This window comes from Sorex araneus, chromosome X (genome assembly GCF_027595985.1).
Source record: "Sorex araneus isolate mSorAra2 chromosome X, mSorAra2.pri, whole genome shotgun sequence".
Taxonomy (NCBI): domain Eukaryota; kingdom Metazoa; phylum Chordata; class Mammalia; order Eulipotyphla; family Soricidae; genus Sorex; species Sorex araneus.
Genome location: NC_073313.1, coordinates 177,700,491 through 177,716,010, shown reverse-complemented (window position 1 = coordinate 177,716,010; position 15,520 = coordinate 177,700,491). Strand labels below are relative to the sequence as shown.

The window sequence follows — 15,520 nt, the reverse complement described above, 5'->3', positions numbered from 1 at the left end:
GAACGGAATCTGCAATGCTTCTGAGGTATGACTGTGATTACAATTTTTATTGTTATTTTTACTGCAACAGGAATTGAACACTGTGTGTCCTACACATGGGGAATACATTCTACCAAAGAGCAATGCTCCCAGCCTACTCTGTGATTTTGATGTACAGTTTAAATCTACATTTTGTTGTTCTAGATACCAAAGATTTTCCCTCAATTTTCAAAATTTTTTTATAGATTCATCTATTTCATACTGTTGCAATTCCTTTCCATTTAACATTGAGTCAGAAACTTAACTCAATGTATATTTGTTAGTTTTGCTAATAAATTCCTGCTTATGCCATGAAATTTGTTGGAAATATTATTTAATTATACTGAACTTCTTCTGCACCATTGTGAAAAGTCAATTTTATGGATGTATTTCTAGGTTCTCAATCTTATCTCATTGATATGTGTCTATTCACTCAGGGTCATTATTATTATACTAAATATAGAATAATGGTATTAGTTGCTCATCTATTTGGTTTTCGGGTCTTACTTGGCAGTTCTACAGGTTACTTCTGCTGTGTGTCTAAAAATAACACCCTGCACATTTCTGGAACCAGGTGGCCCCAGGGACTAATTCTGGGCCTCTCACATTTAAAATAAATACTCCAACTTGTAGAACTATCTCTTCAGCTCCCAATAATATATTTGTAAAAGTGTATTATCAATTTCTGACATATTAAGAAACACTTTCAAGTGCAATGAAATTATTAAATGAAGTATTTAAATATATATTATTTTAAATTTTTGGCACTTTGTCATATTTTATTTATAAAAGCCTAGCTCTATCTTTACTATTTAATTTCTTTTCTCAAAATATTAATAAACAGAGATAACACAGGGTAAAATTTAAGTAACAAAGTCAAAATTTATAATAAGAGACACATCATTGGTTAAAATTAATTATTTAAATCAATTATAAACTCCTGTAAAAAATATAGCATATGCCTATTGCTACAAACTAAAAGCCGTCAGATAGAAAACCCTTTGAAGTGTGAGATTTCATGTGTTCAAAAACATTTAACGCATTATATGAGGCTTCCTGCCTTAAGTCTATAAATTTTTATTGTCCATCTTAAAACACATAAAACTTTGTTGAATTATTTCCAATAAATTACTCTCCAAAGAAAGTAACCTGCTGAATGGTGTTTTCAACATTCTCTGATTTTTAATGGTGCAACTTTAAAGTACAAAATGTTCAGTAGTCAAATATATTTCTCTAAATGTGCTCTACAGAGTTGGCACAGGGCAATGAAATGATAGTTGCAATTAGAACATTTTGTTTCTCAAGAATTTTGAAGTACAGGTCTTTATCTAGTTTCAGAACTTGTAAATTTTCGCAAGGACTATACTCAAGTACCATCAACAATCCACTATCCATAATACCAATTAACATTTCAGTTTCCTACAATTCCCTTCCCACTCAAAGCACAGTCATAAGATATTTCCTTAATGTATGCATCTACAAAATACTCAACTATGCCATAAGGTCCTTTTTAAAAGAGCAAAACTCTCTATTTGATCTTGCCTTGTTCCACCTTTAAAGAAGTGGAATTGGATCAGCAAAGAAAATGCAGATTGCACCAGCTTTTTGCAAGGAAAAGAAATATTCTCCAAATCTCTCTTTTGCATTCCTGGTTACCAGTGTGACTTACTTCTGAATATTCCAAACAATTTTAGGCAAGTAAATAGATGACTAAGTAAAAATAGGCACTGTACCTAAATTAATCATACAGAAACATTCATTCAAATTATTTCCCCTTTACCTGTTTGACATCATATGCCAGGAGAACATATTTTAAATCCGGTGAAACTGAATGTTTTGATGCTTTGAAGACAACCTAGAAATTAAAAAGAAAATAATAATAATGATAAGCATATATTTCTAAAAGTTTAAGGCAAGAATATTAAAATGCAGTTAACATTTATGTTAAAAAATATCCAGAATGTCTTAATTTTTACGATGAGTGGGAAATAGACATTTTATCCCGGTTATAAGTATGCATATCCAAATATTTTTGTGTGGTTTCATAGACAGATGTCAAACAATTGCAAATGTTATATCAAACACATTTTACAAAAGAAAACAAAACTATACTGTGGCTGGAGAAAGAGTACTAAAGTTAAGGTGCTTGCCCTGTAGGAAGGTCCTTGTTCCATTCCTAGAACCACTAGTTCCCTAAGTACCACAAAGCATCACTGGCTGTAGCACGAAAAGTGAAATGAGTCAGAAAGAAAAGATAAGCACTTTCAATCGAACTATGACAAAAGAGTGCTGAATTGTGGAAGGATCTAGACACTCTAATGGTGAATGCATTATAGCAGCACAGGACATAAAAGATAATACTACTTATTAGACTGCTAAAACTTTTATAAAGAAATAAGGGAAAACCTACTCTGAAAATTACTTTGCATGCTTTCGCTAAAATAATACATTAATGCTTTATGTATGAAAATAAACCCAAATTGCACTAATTCATTAACTTCTTAAGTAATTTAGACACTTTTTAATCTTCTTGTTGGATTAATTAAAAAAAGACATTATTTGTGTCATGTTTTCCGTCTTTATAATTTTGCACTTTTAATAGCTACAGGGAGATATAAAATAAAATCTCTTCAAGGAACTGATTTAGAAGAAACAGGTTAAAATGCCAATGCACAAACCATCATTTTGTATTTATGTCTGTACATAAGTACTTTTTATATATAAAATAAACATACAAATTTAAATTATGTACATATAGATGTAGATATATATGTGCATATATATTTTATCTGATCTTTAATTTCTGAACCTATAATTTTATCATTGACAGACTTGACATCAGAAAGCACTAAACAATCATGGTAAGAAACACATCAGCATGAAAACTATTATTTATTTGAATGCTAGATTCTATATAATTGAATATCATTTTTAAAGGAGCCAGAAAGTGTAGAGGCATCAGAACCTACAAAATAAAAGCAAAATATAAATCATTAATTTCAGTAATAATAGTATAGTTTTTTTATTCAAAAAGACATCTATACATAATTTAATACAACTATTATCTAAGAAGTTTCCAGATGATTTTCATGAAGAACCAAATCTGTGAACTTGTTTTAAACTTAGAGAAATCTATATACAATGAAAAATATAATAAGTTGAATGACAAATATTAATAAATATTTTACAAAGTGTATACATGTATACATATTACTGTCATCCCATTGTTCATTGATTTTCTCGAGCGGGCACCAGTAACGTCTCCATTTGTCCCTCTCACATTAAGAGTCAGGGGAATGAGGCCCATTATTGTTACTGCTTTTGGCATATCGAATACGCCACTGGTAGCTTGCCATATATATATATAACAAATATATTTGATATTTCCCCCAATTTTTCAGAGTAAAAGTTTTTTAGAGGTGGTGGGGAGGGGTACTATGCTCAGATGTGCTCAGGATTTATACCTCACTTTGCACTCAGGGACTACTCATTGCTGTCTTGGAGGATCATATGTGGTGTCAAGAATGTAATTGGGTCAGCCATGTGTAAGTACCCTACCAGCTGTACTAGCTCTCTTTCCCCTTTAGAACAGAATTCTTAAAATCCTGGCAACTCCCAAGGGATTGGTCAGAAAGACCAATTTTATCATAGTTATATTATTATAAAATAACATAAGTTATACTATAAAATATTATAATAACATAAGTTATACTATAAAATATTATAAAATCATCATCATCATCATCATCATCATCCTCATCACTATTCCGTTGATCAACAAATTTCTTGAGCGGTCTCAGTAACGTCTCCATTTGTCCTAGCTTTGAGATTTTAGAAGCCTCTCTACTTGTCCTTCTAAATGGTGCCACACTGGAGGCTCTTTCAGGGTCAGGGGAATGATACCCATCATTGTTACTGTTTTTGGCATATCAAATATGCCATGGGGAGCTTGCCAGGCTCTGCTGTGTGGGCAGGATGCTCTCGGTACCTTGCCACATTCTCAAGAGGGAAAACTAGGCTCTAAGAGGTCCTGTGTCCTTGAATGCAGCCGCATGCTTCCAAGACATTTGTTTAATAGTCTCTCGATCTTGGCCATTGATGGGATTATATGGTTCTGGGGGCAGTTTTTGGGTGTGACTGCCAAGCTACTGGAAAATTGGGGATCTGGGTGGAAGAGTCCCAGTCCCGATCTGAGCAGGTTTGGAGATCTGTCTCGGGTGCCGCAAACCTGGGTTCATCTGCCAGTTCATTCATACCTGAGGTTCGTCTGAGAGTGTGGAGAGTGGTCTTGAGCATGGCTGTGGATGGGTTCTGGAGGTCTTCGGCTGTTGGGGCTCTGCTCAGAGCAGGGAGAAAAACTCAACCCGCCCCGCCTCCGAAGGGCTGGTGAAGACAGCCAGGTGTGGGGACAAGAGACTGCATTGCTCTCTTCTGGGAGCTTTGTTTTATAGTCTCCAGGTCTTGGCCATTGATGGGATTACATGGCACAGGGGACAGTTAGGCAGTCACACCCACAAACTTCCCTTGGTGCCATGTAATCTGTATAATTAAATAGTCATTAATATGTGCTTTCCACTTCATTCAAACAAGTTGTCAAATAGGAGGTTATATGAAGCACCCAAATAGTATTCAAATTGAACAGAAATGCAGGGAGCTTGGGAACAGTGTTTGGACCTGGAAACTGAAGGGAGCAGGCATTGCTAAATTTTTAACCCTATATAGGACAATTTTCACATGTACTAACATTGGAAAGTTAGGGACAATTTTAAATAGAAATAGCAGTAACTAACATTATGCAGACAAATTTTCTTAGAATAACTGTAGCACTGTAGCACTCTCCTGTTGTTCATTGATTTGCTCAAGCGGGCACCAGTAAGGTCTCCATTGTGAGTCTTGTTGTTACTGTTTTTGGCATATCAAATATGCCTCAGATAGCTTGCCAGGCTCTGTCGTGCGGGAAGCATACTCTCAGTAGCTTGCCGGGCTCTTTGAGAGGGACGGAGGAATTAAACCTCAGTTGGCTGCATGCAAGGCAAATGCCCAATCCACTGTGCTATCACTCCAGTCCTCTTAGAATAACATATAAACAAATTTAAAAAGTAAATAAATAAGTAATAAATAAAGAAGCCTCCATTCATTGGGAAAGATGAATAAGGAGACGCTGCCAAAATCTCAGGGCTGGAACAAATGGAGATGTTACTGGCACCTGCTTGAGTAAATCGATGAACAACAGAATGACAGTGATACAGTGCCGAGTTCGATTCCTCCATCCCTCTCAGAGAGCCCGGCAAGGTACTGAGAGTATCCTGCCTGCATGGCAGAGCCAGGCAAGCTGTCCCTGTCATATTCAATATGCCAAAAACAGTAACAAGTCTCACAATGGAGACATTACTGGTGCCCACTCGAGTAAATTGATGAACAACAGGACAACAGTGCTACCGTGCTACATCCTCATCTAATTCTCTTTCTAACGCTGACTTACAGTTTATTAAATTTTGACAGAGCTCATCCGCTGAAAATTTGAGGTGAAAGTAAGAGTATCAAATTATCTTCTGGAAATTTTTTGCGGGGTGCCACACCTGGCAGTTTTCAGGGTAATTTCTAGCTCTGTGCTCAGGAGTGGCCCCTGGAGGTGATCGATGGACAATGTAGTTCTGGGGATTAATGGTGGTTAGCTGTCCACATTGCAGGTTCCTTACCCACCTATACCTTTGCTATCCATCTCTGAACATTATATTATAAAGATGTGCACTGCTATACAGTTAGCATAATATTTTGTTATTTAAAAGTTGTTAAACACAGTGTTATAAAGCCTGTATATCTATCACTGCCATTCCATTGCTTATTAATTTGCTCGAGTGGGCACCAGTAACATCTCCATTGTGAGACTTGTTGTTACGGTTTTTGGAATATCGAATATGCCACGGGTAGCTTGCCAGGCTCTGTTGTGTGGGTGCGATGCTCTCAGTACCTTGCCACGCTCTCCGAGAGGGGTGGAGAAATCGAACCTGGGTCGGCCGTGTGCAAGGCAAACGCGCAACCCACTGTGCTATCGTTCCAGCCTATGGTGATTAAAAATTCAGTATTGTAATTCTACTTTTTTTAAATTTAATAAGAAAAGGCATCATAAAACCGAGGGAACATGATTTCATAAGTTTTGCCTTGTTTCAATATCAGGGTTTTCTTTTATTTTTTTTTTTAAGAGAGTACCCTTGTCTGAAGTCTGAATTATTTAAAGAAAGTCTCACCTCCCTTGTCCCTTTCACTCTCATGCAATGTTCCTCACACAAATTAACTTCACACCTTCACAGGTATGTCTGTGCCTCTGGTAACATTTTAGTATCTTTTACAGTTCCTACAATTATCCAGTCTGGCACTTTATTAATTATCACTATGCTGCCTGCAGCTTATACAGCAGAGAAATTGGGAAACTTTCCAAGTACCTTTTTCAAAACTCAAGCTGTATCTTCTCTGAAATTTAGAGTTATGCTTAAGTCACTGACTTTCTGATCATACACATGTAAAAAACAAATTATTTCAGCAAAGTCAAGGGATATGGGCAGAATCAAGTAATCCCCTTTTAGCATTTCATCACTGTATCTGGGAAATTAATTATTTCTAGCAGCCACTTGAAAGCCCCATAATATTTGCTGACACTAATTATATAAAATATTATCATTTCTGTTAAATCTCAACTTGATATGGCTTTAAATAACTTATGAAATGTTTTTTGCTACTGATTATGCTATGAAGTTACTTATACACTTAATCCTTCATTTTCCATGGGTATAAAAGTTGCAATGTGTTTATTGATACTATTCAGCAATAGTATCTCTGGTGCATTTTTAAATAAAGAATGTGTTACAAAAGGAATGAAAATGGACTCTGCCATCTACAAACAATCAATTTGATCCAAGCAGACACAGAAAGATTGCACTTATATGTGGAATATAAAGTAGCAGAGAGGTATGAGCTAGCAATGATGCAACCTCTGGCAGAAAACCCTCTGGACTTAGTCACTAAAATACTAAAATACAGAAATCTAGAACCTCACAGCCTTTACTGTGGCCACACGACCTCATATCTCCTCATTCGCAGCAATGGAAAACAAATTATCAAATGCTTCTTTTCCAGCAGGTCCGACTCTGGGGGGGAAACTCCAAACAATAATAGTGAGTTTTTTTGTTTGTATGTAATCAAAGTAAAGAGAAAGTAAAGTGAAATTTACCAACTACACAGGCGGGGTGGGGGGCAGGAGGGCGGGGGTGGGTGGGTGGGAGGTTTACTGTGGTTCTTGGTGGTGGAATACATTCACTGGTGGAGGGATGGGTGTTCGAGCATTATGTAACTGAGACTAAAGCCTGAAAGCTTTGTAACTTTCAACATGGTGATTCAATAAAAAAAAATAAATAAATAAAAGTATCAAAAAAGAACAGTTAAAGGTAGACTCTTTTAAAGACAGTAATGTTTTTTAAATTAGCACAAATTTAAATGTAACTCCAGGGTGGGAGAGATACTGGGTTCATAAGTGGTGGAGAATGGACACTGGTGGAGGGATGGGCTCTCGAACACTGCATGAGGGAAAAACAAGCACGAAAATATGTGAATCTGTAACTGTACCCTCACTGTGACTCACTACTTAAAAAATAAATTATTAAAAAAATAAAAATAAAATAAAATAAATGTAACTCCCAAAAAAAAGAAATAATAAATAAAGGGGGAAAAGTGCTAGTGGTAGATGCAATTAAAATGAAGTGAAAACTTTTTTTTTTTAGTTTAAAACATGCTAAACTTAAGTTTGTGAAGATTTATTCATTTTCATCAAAACTTGTTTTCGTGCTTGTTATTCTCATTAAGGAAAGCATTATGAGAGATACTGACAATGTTTCAAAATAGATAAACCTAGATATATGCTATAGTGGGAAATTCACATCGTGTTAACCAGGTAAGTGAAATTATATATCACATAATGAGAATAACCTTCAGAAACTGCATGCAGATTAGGAAAATTCATAAAGTAGCTGAGGAGAGGTCACCTGTATAGATTATTGACAACAACAATAATTACTAACATGAATAGAGAAAACTGATTATTCTCATTAATGACAAATATTTTTACTGTTTATTTTTTTTTTGTGTATTGCATCACTGCAGAAAGACCATCATCAAGTTATTCATGATTGGATTTCAGTCATTTAATGTTGCAACACCCATTCCTATACCAGTATACATTTCCTACTACAAATATCCCCAGTTTTGTTACCTCCCCCACTTCTTGCCTCTATGAAAGGAACCTTTATTTTCTCTCTATCTCTGTCTCTGTCTCTCTCTCCCTCCCTCCTCCTTTTTTGCACATTATGGTTTGGAATAAAGGTACCAAGAGATCATCATGTTTGCCCAGGGGGTTCACTGTTTTATTGGGAAGGAACAGCTGGAGGAGCTTTTATTAACTGCATGGCGGCCTTGGAGTGTATACATGACTGCCAATGCTTCCAGAAATACTGGGAGTTAGGGGGAGGCAGCCCATGCCTACCCTGAGAATGTCGGGGCTTTCAGTCACAAAACCTCCTATCTGAAGTTTCACCGGATTAATATCTCAATGAATTCCATCCAAATATGGTGAAGTCCAACAGGGCGCATGGTGGAGATTTTGGATTATGAGAGCAAGTGTCTGCCAGGTGCACTGTTTTGGCAGGCATTGGGCTAACCCACCCCTTTCCAATATGCTTCCTGTCATTTTGTTTTCCATGGGTCTGAGATTATCTACAACTTTTTTTTTTTTTTGCTTTTTTTTTGGGTCACACCCAGCGATGCTCAGGGCTTACTCCTGGCTTTGCACTCAGGAATTACTCCTGGCGGTGCTTGGGGGACCATATGGGATGCCGGGGATCAAACCCGGGTTGGCCGTGTGCAAGGCAAACGCCCTACCCGCTGTGCTATCGCTCCGGCCCCTATCTACAACTTTTTTCTCTTTCAAGATTTATTATAGGCTTCTGAAGGAAGGCCGGTAGAAGACCTTACATGGTGGCACTGCGGTTGGTTTGTGGGACTGATTGTCGGTGCTTCAAGGAGTGTAATGAAGTTAGAGAAGCTAGACCATCACAACTCGAGAGAGCCTTGAGATTTCTGTTACAGCCCCCTCCAGTGCACTTGGTCTGTACAACCTTGCATTGGTCTAAGATTAACTGTGCCTTTTGATCTCTTTAGAGATTTATTTATGGGTCTCTGAAGCAAGGCTGATAAATGATCTTGTATGGCTGAACTAGAAGTGTTGTGTGGGCATGGCTCCCACATAACTATCTTTTGGTGGTTTAAGTTCTTGGGAATCTAGGTCCTAAGTAGTTGATTCCAGCTAGAGCTATAGTGGCGGTTTTGGGGTATCAGGACTCCTAAAGTCACCATCAGGATACTGAATACACTCTCCATGTGGTTCCAGATTAACCCGTTGGCAATGCCATGACCCTGAACCCCTGGGGCGATTGCAGTGTACCAAGACAGGGACCAAGACAGAGAACAGGGCTGCTACCATTTGTAATCCAGGTGCTCTCTCTGGGCCAAAGCCACCAGTCCAGTAGATCCTGACCAGCGATCACATGCCCCTAACCTCTGTCACTAGGCAGTTGGTGCTCAGGGAAGTTTTCCTCTAAAATATGCTCCAGGCATTGCCGGCTGGGGTAGAGAAGAAATGGCGGAGGGGCTGACCTGCTGGCAGTGAATTGGCAGGGCCCCATGGTGGGAGGGAACTCAGGGTTCCCCTTCAACCCAGAACCTGTGTTCCATGGACCTGAAGAGCCCTTATTCACTCACAATAACACTCTACCACCATGCATAGCGTTGAGAGCTGCAGTAGTTCAGCCAGCTTACGGCAGCTCTACTGTCATCCTCGTGACCACTCTGGGCCAGCTCTCCATGGCGGGAGACCAGCTGGTTCTGTTTAATGGAGCTCGACCTGAGACAGAATATCCACATTCACTCACTCATAAATTTAACAACCCCCTAGATTGTTCGGAGCACTGAGAACTGCTGGCCTTCGACCAGCTCTGGCGCTTACTGCTACATGGGCACCGTCTTGACAGGAAGTCCCCCCGCCACCCAAAAAAGATAATCTTAAACACACGGAAGCTGCAAACTCAGATTTGAATTTTAGAAGAATTATTCTGACAGGCGGGTGGCAAATAAGTTGACTTATATTAAGGTCATGGCATCTCATTAGAGGCTCTCATGACAACCTAATAGGCAAATATAAAAAAGTGAAGAAGAGTCAATAACATAAAGAAATGGTACATAGTGTGATTGTCATTAAAAGTAATTGGATTCAAACTTACAAAGAAGAAAGTGTAAAAGAAAATTCTCAATTTTTAATTTTTGATAACTGAATAAATATTGTTAATTCATCCTGATTTGGGGGGAAGTTTTTAAAAATGCATATTTGAGCAGAACTTTAGACATGCCAATTTAAAACATGCAGTGTTTATTTTAGTATGATGGCAATTCAATAAGAAATATTCAAGATTTTTTGTACAAAATGTTTTAGAGGGTTCTAGAAGCTTCATTATTGATCAACAATATAGACTTAGATGAAAATTAACACTAATGTAAATTTATCCCTATCAAATTAAAGTAGCAAACTCATTGAACCAAAATAACTGTACTAGCAGTAAATGAATACCAATGAAATTATGAATTTTATTCACTGTATCACTGTCATCATCTTGTTCATCAATTTACTCAAGTGGGCACCAGTAACATTTCCATTGTGACACTTGTTATTGTTTTTGGCATATGGAATATGCCACGGTACCTTGCCACACTCTGCCGTGTGGGCAGGATACTCTCAGTAGCTTGCCGGGCTCCCCTAGAGGGATGGAGAAATCAAACCCGGGTCAGCCGCATGCAAGGCAAACGCCCTACCTGCTGCGCTATCGCTCCAATCCATGATCCATGAATATTATTAATTACTTCTATACTTTAAGTACGTAGGTTTTCTTTCTGTTGCTAATTTGATCAACATCCTCCATATGCTGCAACACCATCAGTTCTCTCTATGGCTTATTCAAACTGAATTTCTCTTCAGTATATTTCTAATTATCCCCCATAAGTCCCCTATGTCCTTTTCAGCTCAAGTGATTCATCTGACCTCATATGTATATAATTATATGTGCAGTTCATCTAATCATTGATCATTGTTTCATGATTGCTCTTCTAGGTTGTTTTGAATGGCAATTTACATCTTTTATTGCCACCATAATGCTCCTATTAAGATGTTTCATTGTAATGATTCACTCTTGTCTGAAGCATTAGAACTGGCAGTAGAAATAAGATAATGATGGTGTTCCAAGATGTCAGAAACTGAAGATCATAGAAAAGAGACATTTAACACAAACCTAAAGATAGTATGTGTCAGAAATTTAAAATTATCCATTTATGTTATTTGAGGCCAAGAAAAAATGATCAAATGGTAAAAATTAATACATCAGATTAAAAATTAACACAAATTGGTAAGAAGGAATGATTACTTTAAGATTACCTCACTATTGAGGTTTTGGGGGAGGGGAGATGCAGAAACACAGAAACTATAGAGTTAGGAGAGAATCAGTGTTCAAATTTTATAACAAGATAAAACTATGAACAGGTATTTAATTGAACAATGGTCTAAGAACTTAACTGCAGTCTTAAAGCTTTAAACACCATAGGTGGATACATATGTAAAACAATGATTATGATTTAAACAATAAGAAATCTCACTTTACACTATGATCTTTTAGTGATAATTCCCATTAACAACCCATCAAACTCACTGTAGTACTGTATCACTGTCATCCCATTGCTCATTAATTTTCTTGAGCGGGCACCAGTAATGTCTCCATTATGAGACTTCTTGTTACTCTTTTTGGTATATTGAATATGCCACGGGTGGCTTTCCAGGCTTTGTCATGCGGGCGGGATGTTCTCCGTAGCTTGCTGGGTTTTCTGAGAGGGATGGAAGAATCGAGCCTAGGTAAGCCCTGTGCAAGGCAAGCACCCTACCCGCTGTGCTATTGCTCTAGCCTATCAAACTCACTATTAAACATTAAGATACAGATGCAAAATCACACACACAGACACAAGTTATTGACTCTATAACTTCCTTTATTGGACAACATATATTTATTTTTCCTACGCATGTCAGACACACATACTTACAAAGTCATCTCACATTCTATAATTATTTTTAAAAATTTTAAATATGAGATTAAATGTAAAGTATGATTGAACATTTTCTACATGAAATCTATAAATGTGCATAAAATGAACAAGGAATTTTATAAATTCAACATACTTTGCCAGATGGAAAGAAAGATAATGTTTACTATACATTTGAATAAAAATTTAAAGATCACGATAATAAGGAAAATAAGAAAGTCATATTGCAATTCATGATATAATGCTAAATATTTGTTTTTTTGCCTGTACCCAAATCACAGGAACAACAAACAGGGCACTGAATTGTTTTTTTATATTGTAGCTATAAACAAAGGCATAATTGATTTTCAAGCATAACTTTACATGTGAGGAAGTTTAAAATTAAATATTTTAATATGTATATTTTACATATCATAGCTTCTAGATTATTAACTATGGTGTTTCAGTCATAACTATTTGTGATTCCCATGGCATTCATGCTTCACAAATGTAATGGATGGTCTCCAATTTTTTTGGCACCATTCATATGGTACAGTTGGGTAGTTTTTAAAACTATTGAATCACTACCTACAGATGCTTGTAGAGTGCCTCGCATATTTTCTTACTGCTCAATAAATGTGAACAGACAAATTAATATCATATTGATTTTGGTCATACACTAAAACATTTAAAACATATAATCATTTATAGCAGAAAGGAAAACTAGTGGTTTCAAAAATTACATTAACAACTTTAAACAAAAGTAAAGCAATGCATATAAGATATCTTCAGGAGAAGAATGCCAATATTCTTGTACTCGAAAGTCAGTAAGTTAGACAAATTTTGGCTGGAGAAAGATATTGCAACTTGCATACTTATGCAAATTATAAAATGCAGATATGCACAACTTATCTTTGATGTTCAGTGTGCTATTTTGCTGACTTTTCAAGTTGACATAATGCTTCCTATTCATTATATTTAAAACATTTTTATCTTAAATGGTACTGTTATGTTCATTACAGATGCACTAAAGTATATAGCATATAGTTAAATATAGCACTATAGTGAAAATTATGAAGAGTCTTTAAAATTATGGCAGTTGAATTTCTGGATAAGCAGTTTTTTAAAAATATATATCATGGATCAATACAATGCACCAGGTAAGTTGTAGAGAGTATAATTTTATAGAGATGAATAATAAAGCTAACATAAACCATATTAATATAAGTAATGTGATTTTATTTCAGACACAAGAAAATATTTCAATTCCCTGATATTTCAAAGTAAAGTAAAATTTGATAAAGACTATTATTGAGCATCTATAGAGATATTACAGTGGGTAAGTCCTTTTTGTTGCAAGGAGCCAACCTGTGTTTGATCCTCAGCATCCTACATGGCTCCCTGAGACCACCAGAAACTATTTCTGAGTGCAGGGCTAAGGGTAGCCCTGAGCACCACTGGTTGTGGCACCAAAACAAAAATATAAACAAAGTAATATGTTTATCTTACCTAAATTTTCTTTAAGTAACAAAAGGAATTGGAGAAATAGTAAATGGGTTAGGGTACATCACTTGAGTATGAAAGATGCCATGTCATCCCTGGTACCTAATACTCTGCAAGCACAGTGGGGTATGGTTCTGGAGGCTCCGGAAGCCAGTAAGTAGGTGGGAACTTGGAGATAGTATCGTGGGTATGGTGCCTGCTTTCTATGACCCAAGTTACATCCCTGGCACCCTAAATGTCCCACAGGCACCACCAAGAGTGATCCCAAAGCAAACAGCCACCCTACTAGGTATGAACCTCATTGCTTTTGAGCATTCCAAGGGGGTCTTGGTGCTTCCTCTCACAGGAACACAGCATCATTGGGCCTAGCATTTAATCACCTGGCTTGATGGGGTGAGAATCCCTAGGAATGAACACTGCACCTCCTGAGAAATTCTTGGGAGTATCCTCCAATAAAAAAATGAGATGTACTAGGAAATAATGGTACTGTGAAACAAAACAAAAACACTTTTTCTTGAAAACTGATAACATTTTTATGTTTTAAAAATCTCGATAGATCAAGATTAAATGATGCAGGTATAGTACAATTTGCAAGTAATTAAGATAATACATCATACCAATAAAGTTAAAGCCCAAGCCATATTGTTATATCAATACTGCATAGTGTCTTCAATATGATTCAATACATGTTATACTAATAATACTCATAATGAGAATAGAAGGGACTTACCACAATGTAGTAAGGATCATAATCACAAACACATAGCTAATATACTTAATATCTATGGGTTATTAAGTATAATAATATATATTATTGTTTTTAGTATATTAAAAATATACTAAAAATGTCTCTAAGATAAAATACAATACAAGGATGCTAACTTATTACTACTTTTACTCAACATAATATTGATATTCTTTTCATAGAAATATACAAGAAAGAAATGAAAGGGATTCATATTGAAAAATAATAGTCAAACTATCACATTTTACATATTAAATGATATTATATGTATAAAACCCTAAGGACTCTATTAAAACACTTCTAGAGCAATAACATAGTATAGTGAAATAACAAGCTACAAAGGCAATAATCAGAAATCTGTCACATTTTAAATAAAAACAATGAGACAAAGAGAGAACAAATCCAGAAATAATCCCACTTACAATTATGTCCAAATATTAAGTATGTAAGAATTAACGAAGACTGTGAAGCTAACTTAGCAGAAATTATAAATCACAAAGTGAATAAAAGACAAAAGAAAAACAAAACATTCCATATTCATGGGGAGAAAGAACTGATATTTAAAATGATCACCATTCGGACTTCAATTATTTTGATGATATGAATAAGTGGTATAGCCATGTATCCAGAACACAGACTTAACAAAACTGAAAACTTGAGCCCTAAGTTTCAACCACTGAAACTTGGTAATGTGCTTGTCAAGTTCACACAGGGAAGGGAAGAAATATGGGAACACTTGAAAAGGGAAGTTAACACTGGTAGTGGGATTGGTGTTGAAATACTATTTGCCTAAAATGCAATTGTCAATAACCTTACAAATCACAATTTTTTAAAAAAAACATTTACATAAAAATAATTAAAACATATATATAAAGTATTTAATAACAGAAAATATAAAAGTAAATAAATTAAATGAGAGGCTGGACAGACTCTCAAAACCTATAGAGATTAGTACAATCACTTCAGGTTTCTAGGACATTTTTTATGAAAAAGAACAAAAACTACTAAAAAATATATATGAAGACAGAAATCTCTTCAACTAGTCAAAGTAGTTCTAAGGAAAATTATATGGGTGGCATTGCATTTCCTGAC

The 15,520-nt window shown here is 36.0% G+C and overlaps 1 protein-coding gene across 2 annotated transcripts in view; it reads right to left on the bottom strand.

Annotated features, from left to right (window-relative positions):
- The window catches only part of DPP10 (dipeptidyl peptidase like 10), a 667,274-nt gene that overhangs the window by 290,510 nt on the left and 361,244 nt on the right, over positions 1-15,520 (bottom strand). For both annotated transcript variants that reach the window (XM_004608165.2, XM_055119680.1), the window contains exon 5: positions 1,799-1,873. In XM_004608165.2, the coding sequence (XP_004608222.1) occupies positions 1,799-1,873 (75 nt within the window). The remainder of the gene's footprint in view (positions 1-1,798; positions 1,874-15,520) is intronic.